The sequence below is a fragment of the Dendrobates tinctorius genome, unplaced genomic scaffold (genome assembly GCF_039654945.1).
Source record: "Dendrobates tinctorius isolate UK_male_01 unplaced genomic scaffold, ASM3965494v1 ptg000022l, whole genome shotgun sequence".
NCBI classification, from domain to species: domain Eukaryota; kingdom Metazoa; phylum Chordata; class Amphibia; order Anura; family Dendrobatidae; genus Dendrobates; species Dendrobates tinctorius.
Genome location: NW_027361690.1, coordinates 41,289,853 through 41,307,174, shown reverse-complemented (window position 1 = coordinate 41,307,174; position 17,322 = coordinate 41,289,853). Strand labels below are relative to the sequence as shown.

Below are 17,322 nucleotides of genomic sequence, written 5' to 3'. Positions count from 1 at the left end.
GAGTTAGAGGGATTGACTCATTGGATCCTGGTATCAGGGGAGGTAGATTATCACAACGGTTGGCTCAAATTGAGGCAAGATGGATATGGACCTTAAATACGGTCCAGCCTAATGGGCTAAACGAATGCTTAAACTTTACATAATTTCTATGATCACCTTCTGGCTGTACCGTTGAGTGCATGTAATTTTCCACGCGTGCGTGGTTGTTTTTAATTTGTTGTTTTTATTGATTTTTATTCATTATTTTTCTATTATACATTCTATACTCTAGGCCACGTGTATATTATATTGGAGTACAGCATTGAGTCATAGTTGAAGAGCATCCTTACGTGAACCACGAGATCTAGGCGTTTGTCAAATACAGTCGCAGGATATCGCATACCATTATATCAGGACTGTATACCATGGAGCCATATTGGGTGAACAACCGGACCTATGAAAGCTATATACTTGCCAGACACAGTTATTAATCTTGCATTATTTATTATGTATTATATACAACCTGTAGAGAAATTTGTTAGTAAACAATTTTTTAGACTAATGTGGTATCAAGAGTTCTGTACGAGCCAATGGGCCTGGAGATATATATGTAACATAATATTATGTGTATAGGGCACAGCAGTGTTGTTATTATATTATTGTTGAAATCTATACTTGTGCTACAATGCTCTAAATGTATATGGCTTAATCCATACATTGTTATCTTTTACGACATACTTAGTAGTTATGCTCTTAGATTCCATATTGTTAATTAATATGCAAGGGTCTTGTCTGTGTTCCATGTGAGTAATGGGGTTTATGCGTTGCGATTATTGTATTTTGGTACTGTTCACATCTAAGTATTATGTGACCGATTAAGGAGGATGTTCTGACCCGCACGCATGCGCGTCATGGTCTGGGGCCGCGACGCGGCTTCTGGCGTCTCTAACCGGTGTGTTGCCGTGGCGTCCATGACGCCGGGGTGCATACTGGCTGACGCCGGCGCCGCTTCGCGTCCCTGGTCGTCATGACGACGGATGCGTCATTTCCCGGTCCACGCCGCCTCATTTCCGGTCACGGCCTTTTTAGCTCCCTGGCTCTGCTGTAGTTCACGCCCCCTGACGAAGGACGACCTTCGAAACGCGCGTCGGGGTATACGCGCAGACCCCCCTGGGACTCCTCACTACCGCCCTTTGCTGGTAACAATTACCGCTCCTTTCGCTGTATGCGTTTTTGGATTAGAGAGCAGCAACTACTGACCAGTGGTTATAGAGGATAGAGGTTTTGAGATTTTTCCTCGCATAGTGAGACGTTAGTTGTATGATCTGTTGTCACTTCATCTCCTCTTTGGGCCAGGTAAGGCCCTTTTGATAGAAATATTAGTCATAATGAGGTATTTGTATAACCATTTGGTGGTGCATGTTTATAGTGACACCCTCTGTCTATTATTATAGCGGCTCTCTGATAATATGTTTAGGTTACATCATATTTTCATACAGTGTCTATATATATATACATATATATTCATTTACATATATCTATTGGCCATGTATATTTGTATAATATGTTATTAGGGCTGGTATGTTCAATAGTAATATTGAAGATGTTATGATAATACTGTACATCTATTCATGTGAGGAGATTATAGTGTCCATTTTGGACTATATTATCTAAATTCTTTAGGGAGGTCTGCTATGTTTCCCATGGTGCGTGGGTTATTTTAATGCACTACCGAGCACTGTTTTGTCCAGGATCTGTTTATTTGTCCTAATAAAGATATATATATATTCTTTTATATCGGATCTGTGGTCGTCTATCAGTGGTTCTCCACTCTCCCCTTTTCGCAGTCTGCATTATGAATACCTAATCATGCAGACCCCCCACAGGCCGCCCCGGAGTACGAGCATATCATTAACTCAAAACTGAAAAGAAAGATTAAACAACAACCACAAGACGGATTTCATCAACCCAGGTATCATATTAATCAGTATAATGGCGACGACCTGTAGGTTACTGTGCACAATCCTGCTGATAGGTTCCCTTTAACAAGTATTACCCACTAATTTATGGCTTCGTACATGAAAGTATTTGCACCAAACTAACTTACTGCTCACCAATAAAACACCAAAAGTCAGTAATGCTGTTTCCAATTTCAAAATGTGCAGGAAAAATAATATGTAATTTACTGGAAAATTTAGTGACAGAAAGATAAAAACAAGGATTTACATCTCCTAAAAATAAGTCCCTGAAGTCTCTTTAGTGTCATTTGTAGCTATGCTTTGCAATTTACATGTTATCTAGGCTTAATAAATGACAACCTGCAATAGCAGCCGTCGCAATGCCCAGAGGAGTTGTCAGTCAGCTTGTCACAGAGAGCCGCATGCATGGTCGTTCTGCATTGTAATCTAGTGACAGTCCTTCTCTTCTACTTTTCTACCTGTGTATGTATAGAGCTGACAGTTCTGTAACTGTGGAAAGGCCGCACAGCCTGGAGCTGAAGTACACTGACTTAAGGAACAATTCAGCAGTATTCTCTATATATGCAATAACACCAATTAGAATATTTGCCACATAAATTCATAAAACAAAATGCCACATCAATTCAGTCAGTGCTCGCAACAATGCGCTGGAAGAACCGAAAAGAAATTCTTGCTTCAGCTGTGTCAGAAATCTGATCATTCCTGACATACTCCAAGTTGCTCAGCAACAAATCAAAAATGGCCCTTTGTTAAGGTTCTGGAGAATTATGGGTTAATCTACATTCCCCTTGACTATATGTCTCAAAGCTTATGGCATCAAAACATCTAAAAAAAAACCCCAATTTACCCAAACCCACCAGCACACTGAAACCTGTCTGCAGAATAATGCAGCCCATACATAGGTAGAAATCTTATCTCGTCTCTTACCAGGATCATTGTGTGAATGAGGCACGACGAAGACCTGTAGAGGTTCCGATTCCCATTCTGCTGGGTCATAGGTAATGTCAAACCCTTGTTTCCACACTCCTCCGTCAACATTATCAAAAGGCAACTGTGTGTAGATATCCAGCATCTGAAACACAAGCAGTGAAATCCAGTATGTGAAAAGTCCATTAGCAAGAACGTCAGGAAAAAACACAAAAGCTTCCATATAGCAAATAACTCCATAGAATGTCATATGTCACATGTTAGACAGTTCCTTTAATAAAATGTTTATCCACCATTGAACATAAGCTGACGAGTGAAGTGGCAAGTTTGTGTTTTCTCTTCATTGTTCTGAGAAACGCTTGGCTTTGTAAAAAAAAAAAGGTTTTATATTGAAGAGGATCTGCCACTTGCTAAAAAAAAAAAAAGAAAAAAAACGAGTTAAAGGGTAGGTGCCATCAAAAAAATTGTTTTTCATCAATTAAAAAATAGGAAAGAATTAATGTTTACATTTTGTTAAAAATATCATCATGTGTCTGTTTTTTACGTCCGTGTGACGTCTGTGTGTGAACGGTTTTCATACAACTACATTAAAAATGGCCATGATCAAATACAGTTTTCTGGGTTTATAATAAAAATCTACACTTAAAAAAAAATAAAAAAAATAAAAAATGAATGGTCCGTGTGGGACCGATTTTTTTCTTCACGCACGCTTACACTTTAATGGATGAGTCTCATCGACTCAGATGAAAGGAGTGCATTGCTGCAGTTTTTTCTCACGGACAGTGGGACTGAGAAACATATTGTTCATCTAAACAGCTCTATTGAATAACATGGGTCAGTGTGCGGTCCGTGGGGTCAGTGTGCGGTCCGTGGGGTCAGTGCGCGGTCCGTGGGGTCAGTGTGCGGTCCGTGGGGTCAGTGTGCGGTCCGCGGGGTCAGTGTGCGGTCCGCGGGGTCAGTGTGAGGTCCGTGTGCTGTTCAACCAAAAATCGGATAGCACACGTGCGATATATACACTCGCCTGCACGGGCCCTTAATCTGTGAGAAGGTTACACACTGTACCACCCATATACCATATTCACAAAAGTATCAGCTCTGCAAAACTACTATATATGGCACCTGGCAAAATTCATTAATTCGAAGAACAAATTAAATGTAGAAAGTTACCAAATTAGTTTTTATAAATCAATCTTTCTCAAAATGTGCCAAAAAAGCCTTTTCTTTGACTGTATAGGAAAGTATAGTTTGCTACCCTTACTGATAGAGAGGAGCACAGTACTTTTGGTAAATGACGTTACTTGCCACAATGTGTTGCTGTGTGCCTGTACACTGGTGTACATTACAGCGCTCATGATATATACCTCTGCTGAAAGGCAACACAATAGGGGAGAACAAACCCAGAAACCTATAGTTCTAGCTTTACCTGTAAATCGGCCTTCTGCCCTTTTTGACCCACAGCAAATTGGCAGTCTTGGGGGGAAATCGAGTAGAAGCTGGGTCGTGGGTCTGGCGGAATTACCCAGGTGCCATTAGACGTGTGGTACGGCAGCAGGAGGGGCTGTCCATCCGCATTCGCTGTCAACTCCAAGACAGAATCTTTAATGTGACTGATGATTTCATGGTTCTCCTCCAAAAGTTGCTCAAGCTGCTCGATTCGATTCTGTAGGACGGAAATCTGACTCTGTGGTGAAAAAAGTGATTGTTTTGATGTACATACTGAATTGCTGGAAAATGTGTTTTGTTTTTTTTTTGCATTACGTAAAAAAACCCTGTCCCTGTCTCCTTAAAGTCTACAAGTAATACCTTACTGAAGCTTATTTAATGAAATATTGAAAAGCAAATGGTATTGAAAACGGGGAGGGGTCATCAAAGTGTGATTGGGGACAATCCAACATCCGGCACCCCTACAAGTCAGCAAAATGAGTCAGCCACGGCAGTTTCAGAAGCACAGCATTTTCTTCACTGCAGCACTGAGCAGAGAGACATTCTCCGCTATGCATCTGTATTTTTACTGTAGACAGGCAGGGTCCTTAGGTAGAACCTCCACCAATCACACAAGATGGCTATACTAGGTGAGGCCATGCTATCAACCATATATCCCAGAGAGCCACTTTAACTTGTCTGTAAGTTAGAATTTCTGCATGAACAAGCAGAAATCCAGTGTAAACCATGGGAGAGGAACGGAGCAGCAGCCTAGACACCAATAGACAATGCAGGTTAGCTGAAGGCACAAATATCCTAACTATGCTACATTTTTATCCAGCAGGCTGTTCACATAAATTTGACTGAGAAACTAAGATGCCAAGTCAATGTGACCCTAATGTAGCTGTATCAGTGGTAGACAGATTTTTACCTATAAAACATAGGTTGCCTCTATTGATCTAGTAACTCGTGTCAGGGGGCTTTTCTAGGTGCACTACATGTACAGTACCAATGCTTTTACAAAGGTGCCCCATTGTGTGAACTAAGCATTCATATTCCTGGCCTGATTCTTCGGTCTTATGTGGATGTGGTAGATTTTAGTATAAAAGTAGAGCTGGTCACATTCTAGGAGCCCAGTAGCCAATATATGCTACCAGTACAGAACGTTTACAGCTGTTTCCTATAAGGCATCATCTACTAAAGGGCCACACAAACAGCATCATGGGGATCCCCTTAACACTGTTTGTATGAGTACTTAGAGACCAATGGTCAAAATAAGATTTTGGCCATATTAGAGGTATAAAAGCCTGAATTTACTACACTTGTGCGAAAGCAGTCAATGGTCAAATTGGCTACTGGAGTAACCTACATCGAAGGCTTTCATCTGCTTTTGGTCTATCACTGAATATTAAAAATATTATCATATTAAATATATATTATAATAACATCTACAGTAATCCAGATTGTTTTCTCATGTAGCTTATGAATGATTATTGCTAGGGCTAGGTGTCAATGCTGCAACATAACACCGCTAATATACAACTAATGAATGTGGTCACACTGCGACCCGTAAGTCAACGTACGATCTCATTCACCATCATTAGTAGTAATGATCATTTAAAGAGTGCGGTTTTGCGATCGCATTGTTGTCAGTCAGACTGGCAGTGTAAGGGTATGTGCACATTTTGCGGATTTGTCTGCGGATCTGCAGCGGATTTGGTCCTGTGGATCCGCAGCAGTTTTCCAAGGGATGTACAGTACCATGTTATCCTATGGAAAACAAAAACCACTGTGCACATGCTGCGGAAAATTCCGCGGGGAAACGCAGAGGTTTATTTTCCGCAGCATGTCAATTCTTTGTGCGGATTCAGCAGCGTTTTTACAGCCATTCCATTATAGGAATCCGCAGGTGTAAAAACGCAGGCGAAATCCGCACTAAATCCGCAGGTAAAACGCGGGCATTTTGACCTGTGGATTCCGCGCGGAAAAATCCGCAGACGAATCAGCAACGTGTGCATATACCCTGAAGCTAGTCTTATTTGACAAATTTCTTACCAAGTATCTGCAAAAATCTCACAGATAGAGTAACTAGATAGATATATACATACACAAGAAGACAGACAACAGAGAGATAGAAACATAGATGCAAAAATGAACAAATATAAATAAAAAGATTAAAAAAACACAAATACAGATAGGCAGACAGATACAAAGACAGTCAGTTAAACAAACTGACAGATAACACAAATGGACAAATAGGCAGACAGTAAGATAGATAGATATGGGATAGATAGATAGATATGGGATAGATAGATATGGGATAGATAGATAGATAATAGATATGGGATAGATAGATAGATAACATTAATTCATCTTTTAAGATCTGTGAAATCAGGTGTTTTATGGCATGATATGTTCTTCCTCATCCAGCAAAGAGCAAGGAAAAAGAGGTCGTGCAGAGGTGTATGGGAAAAAAGGCATTAAGCAAGCACACTGAATACATCACAGCAGAAAATGTGTCACTGCTCCATAAAAGTGAAATATGGAGATTAGACAGTAAGTAAAAACTGAAGGTCATAAATGTATCATGGTAAAGCCTGTCTGGAAAGTTACAGAGTTACTTAGGACAGAAGAAAATTTTATTGAACTCAGGATTCAATGCCACCTTGTAAATGTTTTCTAGGTATATACCACAGTGTATATACATGGGAGATATAACCGTGTTTTCTATGGATGTTGAAATAAAATCCCTTGGAAGGTTTAATAAGCAAATGACCTTCAGTTCTTTGTGCACAGTCCTCCATGTCTCTACGTGGCAGCGCTTAATGGTTAAACATTGATTGGGATTTTCTCATACCCTGGGAAAGTTGCCTCCGTTCTGTCTCCTGGGAGGGTCGTGTTGCACTTTGTCCAGCATAAGATATAAAGAGAAGACGGCCACACAAAAGATGGCCGCTCCACACACAGTCACCTGCTTCTTCAGTTTCATCCCTGGGAGCTGTAAGAACAGACCTGGAAGAAGATCACACAAACCACATCCTTAGAGATCTGATTTATATAATATTTTGCCGAAGATTTGTACGTATATCGTACATTTTTTTTTTTCATTCAGCATTCCAAAAAGACAACCAATGTAGGATTATATAATTAAATTCTATAAAAAAATAAACTCATCCAAAAACATATAAGTTCTCCAATATATTTTACATTTCTTCTAAATTGTAGTTGATATACTTTAAATTCATATTTTAAATATATTTTTAATTCTATATATTTTAAATTTACATGGGCAGATGGCCTAAAGAGAACTGGTCAGAAAATTATGCACCTCAAACCATTTATCAACTTGCTTACAGTGGGGCAAAAAAGTATTTAGTCAGTCAGCAATAGTGCAAGCTCCACCACTTAAAAAGATGAGAGGCATCTGTAATTTACATCATAGGTAGACCTCAACTATGGGAGACAAACTGAGAAAAAAAAAATCCAGAAAATCACATTGTCTGTTTTTTTTTCATTTTATTTGCATATTAAGGTGGAAAATAAGTATTTGGTCAGAAACAAGCAATCAAGATTTCTGGCTCTCACAGACCTGTAACTTCTTCTTTAAGAGTCTCCTCTTTCCTCCACTCATTACCTGTAGTAATGGCACCTGTTTAAACTTGTTATCAGTATAAAAAGACACCTGTGCACACCCTCAAACAGTCTGACTCCAAACTCCACTATGGTGAAGACCAAAGAGCTGTCAAAGGACACCAGAAACAAAATTGTAGCCCTGCACCAGGCTGGGAAGACTGAATCTGCAATAGCCAACCAGCTTGGAGTGAAGAAATCAACTGTGGGAGCAATAATTAGAAAATGGAAGACATACAAGACCACTGATAATCTCCCTCGATCTGGTGCTCCACGCAAAATCCCACCCCGTGGGGTCAGAATGATCACAAGAACGGTGAGCAAAAATCCCAGAACCACGCGGGGGGACCTAGTGAATGAACTGCAGAGAGCTGGGACCAATGTAACAAGGCCTACCATAAGTAACACACTACGCCACCATGGACTCAGATCCTGCAGTGCCAGACGTGTCCCACTGCTTAAGCCTGTACATGTCCGGGCCTGTCTGAAGTTTGCTAGAGAGCATTTGGATGATCCAGAGGAGTTTTGGGAGAATGTCCTATGGTCTGATGAAACCAAACTGGAACTGTTTGGTAGAAACACAACTTGTCGTGTTTGGAGGAAAAAGAATACTGAGTTGCATCCATCAAACACCATACCTACTGTAAAGCATGGTGGTGGAAACATCATGCTTTGGGGCTGTTTCTCTGCAAAGGGGCCAGGACGACTGATCCGGGTACATGAAAGAATGAATGGGGCCATGTATCGTGAGATTTTGAGTGCAAACCTCCTTCCATCAGCAAGGGCATTGAAGATGAAACGTGGCTGGGTCTTTCAACATGACAATGATCCAAAGCACACCGCCAGGGCAACGAAGGAGTGGCTTCGTAAGAAGCATTTCAAGGTCCTGGAGTGGCCTAGCCAGTCTCCAGATCTCAACCCTATAGAAAACCTTTGGAGGGAGTTGAAAGTCCGTGTTGCCAAGCGAAAAGCCAAAAACATCACTGCTCTAGAGGAGATCTGCATGGAGGAATGGGCCAACATACCAACAACAGTGTGTGGCAACCTTGTGAAGACTTACAGAAAACGTTTGACCTCTGTCATTGCCAACAAAGGATATATCACAAAGTATTGAGATGAAATTTTGTTTCTGACCAAATACTTATTTTCCACCATAATATGCAAATAAAATGAAAAAAAAAACAGACAATGTGATTTTCTGGATTTTTTTTTCTCAGTTTGTCTCCCATAGTTGAGGTCTACCTATGATGTAAATTACAGACGCCTCTCATCTTTTTAAGTGGTGGAACTTGCACTATTGCTGACTGACTAAATACTTTTTTGCCCCACTGTATATTTCACTGAGCTACACAGTCATATATACACAGCAAGTTGATCCCTTTATAACCCAAGAGCAATGCTCCAGCAGAGAGAACTCGCGTATTAAAGTTCTGTATATACGTGTGTCAGTGCATTGGGGCGTGACAATGCCCTTAAAGCTCTCCACCCTCACGCTGTATTCCCTGCCATTTACTGGAGTCAATGACCTGCCAATCAACCAGAGGTATTGGCGCTAGGCTGTAAGTGCATCGCCATGCCGTGACGCACTTCATGAAACAGATATACAGAACTTCAAAATGTGATTTATTTCTTGATGGTAGAGCTTTGGGGTCATAAAGGGATCAATTTGCTTATCTGTTATAGGGTTCTACAGTCAGATAAATGGTTTTGGGGCATAGAAATGCCTGACAGGTTCCCTTTAACATTTTATTGGATATAAATATATCAATATAAATTTGACTTAAGAAAGTCTGTGCATTGGAGCTGCATCATTGGCTCGTGATAACCGCTATGTGAAACAGCCTTGAAACTCCTAGTAGCCAAAAATGTATAATTTACCTTAAAGGATATGTGTCCACAATCCGGAATAGCAGCGTTTTGGTTGCAGCTCACCTGCACCGAGTCAAAAATGCTGCCTTCTAGGTTACAAGCACAGTAGATGGGATTTATAGAAATCCCGTGCCCGCCGGGCTTCTATTTGACGCTGCGTAACCTGACCTAGGGGTTTATGAGCCACAGCAGGTCAATTACTTGCAGTGGAGACGCTCCTCATTTCTAAAAACTGCTCCTTCAACCCTATCCAACCCCCACCCTCCCTTATCCTCCCTTCTTTCGAGGTTCACTCTGTCTGTATTTACTCTCCCTCTAATCTCCAAATGGCTGTCATATACCGACCACCAGGCTCAGCCACTGCCTTCATCGACCAATTCTCCACCTGGCTCCTCCACTTTCTCTCTTCTGACATCCCCACCATCATCATGGGGGACTTCAACATCCCCACTGACACCCATCAGCCAGCAGCCTCCAAACTCCTGTCACTTACCTCATCCTTTGGACTTACTCAGTAGTCCTCCACAGTCACCCACACAGATGGACATACATTAGACCTCATCTTCACCCGCCTCTGTTCCCTATCTAATCTTACAACCTCTCCCTTCCCCCTATCTGACCACCATCTACTCACCTTCTCATCCTTGTCCTTCTCACCTGCCCCCCATGTCCAGCCACTAGCATATCCTCGCAGAAACCTCGCACACCTAGACATTCACAGACTCTCAAACTCTCTTCTACCTCTGTCCTCCATATCTTCACTCCACAACACGGACAGTGACATCGCTTTCTACAACGCCACCCTCACATCAGCCATAGACTCAGTCGCTCCTCCCATGCATGGCAAAGTGTGACAAACCAATAGGCAACCCTGGCACAACAACCTCACCAAAAAACTTCAACAAGCATCCAGGATCGCGGAGCGGCGTTGGAAGTAAACACGCCAGCCAGACGACTTCACTGCTTTCAAACAAGCTACACTTGCCTTTAAAATGAGCCTTAACCTCTGCTAAACAGACCTATTTCACAAACCTTCTATCTTCATTATCCCACAACCCAAAACAACTGTTCAGCACATTTGACACAGTTGATCACTGCCTACTGCTACAGATTCTTTCTTCCCTTGGCATCAAAGACCTTGCCCTGTCCTGGATTTCCTCATACCTTTCTGACCGCACATTCAGCGTTTCCCACTCCTACACTACCTCCTCATCTCGCCCCCTCTCTGTTGGAGTCCCCCAAGGCTCTGTCCTGGGACCCCTACTTTTTTCCATCTATACTCTTGGCCTAGGACAACTCAAAGTCCCATGGCTTCCAGTACCACCTGTATGCAGATGACACTCAGATCTACCTCTCTGGCCCAGAAGTCACCTCTCTGCTGTCCAGAATCCCAGAGTGTTTATCAGCCATATCCTCCTTTTTCACCTCTCGCTTCCTAAAACTCAATGTAGACAAAACTGAACTCATTATCTTTCCTCCATCTCACGTATCTTCCCTACCCGATCTATCTATTATGGTAAATGGCATCACGCTCTCTCCCGCACCTGAAATCCGCTGCCTCGGAGTAACTCTCGACTCTGCCCTGTCCTTCAAACCACACGTCCAAACTCTTGCCACCTCCTGTCGCCTCCAACTAAAAATATTTCCAGAATCCGTCCCTTCCTCAGCCCTCAATCTACTAAAACTCTTGTACATGCCCTCATCATCTCCCGCCTTGACTACTGCAACACTTTCCTCTGTGGCCTCCCTGCTCTCTTGCACCACTTCAGTCTGTCCTAAATTCTGCTGCCCGATTAATCCACCTCTCTCCTCGCTACTCCCCTGTCTCTCCCCTCTGCAAATCCCTCCATTGGCTCCCTATTCCCCAACGAATCCAGTTCAAACTACTAACACTAACCTACAATGCCATCCACAACCTTTTCCCTCCCTATATCTCAGAACTAATCTCCCAATATCTTCCCTCACGTAATCTTCAATCCTCACAAGACCTCCTACTCTCCTCCACGCTTATTCGTTCCTCACACAACCGCCTCCAAGATTTCTCCCGAATATCCACCTATCCTCTGGAATTCCATGCTTCAACAAGTCCGATTATCCACCACCCTTGGATCCTTCAAACGGAACCTGAAAACCCATCTTTTCAGGAAAGCTTACAGCCTGCAATAACCATTCTGCCGCCTCACCACCGCCTGAGCTGCCGTGTCATCACCACCAGAGTTGCTGCACCCCCGACCTTCTGTCTCTTCCCCTCTATCCCATAGAATGTAAGTCCGCAAGGACAGAGTCCTCTCCCCTCTGCACCAGTCTGTCATTGTAAATTTGTTTACTGTTAACGATATCTATAACTTTGTATGTAACCCCCCTTCTCATGTACAGCACCATGGAATCAATGGCGCTATATAAATAAATAATAATAATAGTCTTCGCTGCATAGTTTCACCCATAGGCCAGGGTCACTCTTGCGAGAAACTCGCACGAGTCTCGCCTCTCAATACCCGCACTGCCGCAGACATTCAGGAACGGAGTGTGCGGCTGCATGTATTTCTATGCAGCTGGGCGCTTCAGTCCTGAGTACTGGCAGCAGTGCTGGGTATTGAGACGCGAGTCTTGTGCGAGTTTCTCGTAAGTCTGACCCCGGCCATAGTCATTCACTAAATGCGGTAAATACGCATGGCTCAATGAACACATGCAGATTTACCCGAGTGATTAGAAAGCAGCATTTTAGATGCAACAAAAATATGTGGTGTCCAAAATGCTGCTATATCCTGATCGTGGGCACATAGCCTAAACCTGGGTGAAGAGAAGCAATGAGTTTGGAGCTTTATATTAGAAAAAAGGGTGACAGAACTCAACTAAAGCACCAATCCAGCGTTTTCATCCTTGAAGTGGCATCGATAATGTAAGCTCCCTGCCCCTAGTAATGCACTTGCCAGCCGCAATCTTCTCCTCCTCCGCTCCGCTCCCAATCTGCCAACTTCTGACTGGCCGGAAATCAGAGGTAATGGTCACAAGCTCTCAATGTAAGTCTATGAGAGCCTCGTTCTGGCCTTGTCCCGGCTAGTATAGACTTACACTGAGTTGTGACTTCTGGATTGCCCACCAAATATTGGAGTGGTCCGGCAGGTTACAAACTTCAGCTGACGACTGAAGCGGTCCTCATAACAGATGAAGACCGAAGCTTAATGTAATACTGGGGGCAGAGAACCTAGATTAGTGCCACCACTCTGGGGGTGAAAAAATAATGTTGGAATAGTGCTTTAAGAAGCATTAATAAATATTAAAAATATGACATATTGGAGTTACCATTAAGATATATTTAGCTCTTTTTCACAAAAATGTATAATGTTAAAGAATTTATGTTTTAATCATGTACATTACGCTGTCAAAAATTTACGTAGGGTGATATTTTCAGCGAACCTAAGGCAATTTGAGAAGTCTTTGAAAGTAGGGTTTTCTGTAAGACATAATTGCATGTAATACAGATCCCCCATGTGCCAGATCAAAAATTCCTCATTTGTCCAGATCTTCTGCTCTATTTTTAAAAGAACCTTACTCGGCATGTTCATGTTCATTAATACTGATCATTTTGCTTCCTTACCATAAATATGTAACATTACGGTAAGCATACCCCATAATAATATACAGCCAGCTGGAAAAATTAGTATGTTTGATAATATTATATAAATGAAGATAAAATCTGGGGCAAATTTCAGAACAAATACAGTGGCATGCAAAAGTGTGGACACCCCTGGTCAAAATTACTGTTATTGTGAACAGTTAAGCAAGTTGAAGATGAAATAATCTCTAATCTCTCTCTATTTATTTTTTACATAAAAATTACAAAAGGAAAATGGGCCAAAGCAATGCAAAAGTTTGGACATTCTTGGAAATGTGTGTGCTCAGATTACTTTGACCAAGGTAGCAGACCATAATTAGCCTGTCAGGATCATAGGTTGTTCACCATCATCATTAGGAAAGGCCATGTGATGCAAATTTCCAAGCTTTATAAAAACCCAGCCTTCTCTAACCTTGTGCCAAAAATCAGCAGCCATGGGTTCTTCTAAGCAGCTGCCTAGAACTCTGAAAATGAAAATAGTGGAGGCCCACAAAGCAGGAGAAGGTTATAAAAAGATAGAAAAGTTTTTTCAAGTTGTCCTTTCCTCACTTCAAAATGTAATTAAGAAATGGCAGTTGACAGGAACAGTGGAGGTCAAGATAAGGTCTGGAAGACCAAGCACAATTTCAGTGAGAGCTGCTCGTAGGATTGCAAGACAGGCACATCAAAACCCCCAATTGACTGTAAAAGATTAGAAAGATTTAGCAGACTTTGGAGTTGTGGTACATTGTTCTACTTTTCAAAGACACCTACACAAATATGGCCTTCATGGAAGAGTCATCAGAAGAAAACCTCTCCTGCATCCTCACCATAAAATTCTGCATCAGAAGGAAAAGATAACCCACGATAAAATCCACCATAGACTACTTCACAAGGCATTGAAGGTTTTACAATGGTCCTCACAGTTCCCTGATCTGAACATCATTTAAAATCTCAAAATAGCAGTGCATGCAAGACGACCCAGGAAAACAATTTTCCAAGGAAGAATGGATGAAAATCCCTCAATCAAGGAATTGAAAGACTCTTGGCTGGCTACAAAAGGCGTTTACAAGTTGTGATACTTTCAAAAGGGTGTGTTAACCATGTCAGATACCCAAACTTTTGAAAAGGTCCATATTCTTTTTTGTAATTTTTTAAATGTAAAAGATGAAAATATATATAGTTGGGAAAATAAGTATTTGATACACTGACGATTTTGCACATTTTCCCACCTACAAAGAATTTATATGTCTGTAATTGTTATCATAGGTACACTTCAACAATGAAAGCCAGAATCTTAAAAAAAAAATCCAGAAAATCTTATTGTATGATTTTTAAATAATTAAATTGCATTTTATTGCATTAAGTATTTGATCACCTACCAATCAGCAAGAATTCTGGCTTTTTCTTTAATAAGCCCTCCTACTCTCTGCACTCATTACCTGTATTAGTTGCACCTGTTTGATCTCATTACCTGTATAAAAGACGCCTGTTCACACACTCAATCAGTCACACTCCAACATTTACTCCATGTCCAAGACCAAAGATCTGTCTAAGGACACCAGGGATAAAATCGGTGACCTGCACAAGGTTAGGATGTGCTACAGGAGAATAGGCAAGCAGTTTGGAGAGAAGGCAACAACTGTTGGCACAATTATTAGAAAATAGAAGAAATAAAACCTGATTGTCAATCTTTCCTAGTCTGGGGCGCCAATGCAAGATCTCGTGTGGTAAGAAGGATTCTGAGAAAAGTCAGGAATCAGCCCAGAACTACATAGGAGGACCTGGTCAATGACCAGAATAGAGCTGGGACCACAGTTTCAAACATTACCGTTAATAACACACTACAGCAGGGGTGGGCAATTTTACCGAGGGGCCACATGAGAGACCATGTCTGTTGTGGAGGGCCGAAACAATAGCTTGAAATTAATTCTACTCAATATTATTTTATTAATATTAATTGTATCACTTAATATTGAGCAGAATTAAGTATGCGGACATCCCCCTATATATCTTTAAACCCCCCACAGCCCCCTTATATACAGCATGAGCCTCACACAGCCTACTACATATGCGGCATGAGCCCCACACAGCCTCCCTATATACGGCATGAGCCCCACACAGCCTCCCTATATACGGCATGAGCCCCACACAGCCTCCTTATATACGGCATGAGCCCCACACAGCCTCCTTATATACGGCATGAGCCCCACACAGCCTCCTTATATACGGCATGAGCCCCACACAGCCTCCTTATATACGGCATGAGCCTCACACAGCCTCCCTATATACGGCATGAGCCTCACACAGCCTCCCTATATACGGCATGAGCCCCACACAGCCTCCCTATATACGGCATGAGCCCCACACAGCCTTTCTATATACGGCATGAGCCCCACAAAGCCTCCCTATATACAGCATGAGCCCCACACAGCCTCCCTATATATACGCATGAGCCCCACACAGCCTCCCTATATGCGACATGAGGCTCACACAGCCTCCCCATGTACAGCATGAGCCCCACACAGCCTCCCCATGTACAGCATGAGCCCCACACAGCCTCCCCATGTACAGCATGAGCCCCACATAGCCTCCCTATGTACTGCATGAGGCCCACACAGCCTCCCCATGTACTGTATAAGGCCCAGTTTCCTCATATACTGCACAGTTTCCCCATGTACAGCATGAGCCCCACACAGCCTCCCTATCTACAGCATGAGCCCCACACAGCCTCCCTATATACGGCATGAGCCCCACACAGCCTCCCTATATACGGCATGAGCCCCACACAGCCTCCCTATATACGGCATGAGCCCCACACAGCCTCCCTATATACGGCATGAGCCCTACACAGCCTCCCTATATACGGCATGAGCCCCACACAGCCTCCCTATATACAGCGTGAGCCCCACACAGCCTCCCTATATACAGCGTGAGCCCCACACAGCCTCCCTATATACGGCATGAGCCCCACACAGCCTCCCTATATACAGCATGAGCCCCACACAGCCTCCCTATATGCGACATGAGGCTCACACAGCCTCCCCATGTACAGCATGAGCCTCACACAGCCTCCCCATGTACAGCATGAGCCCCACACAGCCTCCACCAATGTTGACCGTGGGAGACGGTGAGCGAGCGGGCGGGCACGGTGCGGCTCGCGACCTCAGGTTTCCAGCTCCACGGCTGTCTTGGTCCGAAGGCCGCACTAAGGCAGCCAGAGGGCCGAATGGGGCCGCACTTTGCCCTGGTCCGCACTACGGGGGGGGGGGGGCATTTATATGGATACACCTAAATAAAATGGGAATGGTTGGTGATATCAACTTCATGTTTGTGGCACATTGGTATATGGAAGGGGGAAAACTTTTCAAGATGGGTGGTGACAATGGCGGCCATTTTGAAGTCAACCATTTTGGATCCAACCTAATTTTTTCCAAAGGGAAGAGGGTTACGTGACACATCAAACTTATTGAGAATTTCACAAGAAAAACAATGTTGTGCTTGATTTTAACATACGGTAACTTTATTCTTTCATGAGTTATTTACAAGTTTATGACCACATTCAAAATGTGTTCAAAGTGCTGCCCATTGTGTGTTGGATTGGCAATGCAACCCTCTTCTCCCACACTTGACACACTGATAGCAACACCGGCCTGTTAACTGTCACTCAAGTATCACTTTATATCTGTAGTTGTACAGATTCTGGCTAATCACCAGTTCATGCAGCGTTATTTGAAATGCCCTTTTTATTATAATGATAGCTGAATAGAAGCACCTTTTTCCCTTTCGTGTCCTATTTCCTCATAAATTGCTAGCTTGTGAGCAGGACCCTCATTGCTCTTGGTATCTATTTATTTTAATCATTTATATAGCGCTATTAATTCCACAGCGCTTTACAAACAGTATTGAATTATGGTCCCC

The 17,322-nt window shown here is 42.6% G+C and overlaps 1 protein-coding gene across 2 annotated transcripts in view; it reads right to left on the bottom strand.

Annotated features, from left to right (window-relative positions):
* Nucleotides 1-17,322, bottom strand: part of MAN2A2 (mannosidase alpha class 2A member 2) — a 243,957-nt gene that overhangs the window by 144,633 nt on the left and 82,002 nt on the right. For both annotated transcript variants that reach the window (XM_073568628.1, XM_073568627.1), the window contains exons 2-4: nt 7,165-7,319; nt 4,309-4,566; nt 2,886-3,030 (exon numbers count right to left, since the gene is read on the bottom strand). In XM_073568628.1, the coding sequence (XP_073424729.1) occupies nt 2,886-3,030; nt 4,309-4,566; nt 7,165-7,296 (535 nt within the window). In that variant the 5' untranslated portion in view covers nt 7,297-7,319. The remainder of the gene's footprint in view (nt 1-2,885; nt 3,031-4,308; nt 4,567-7,164; nt 7,320-17,322) is intronic.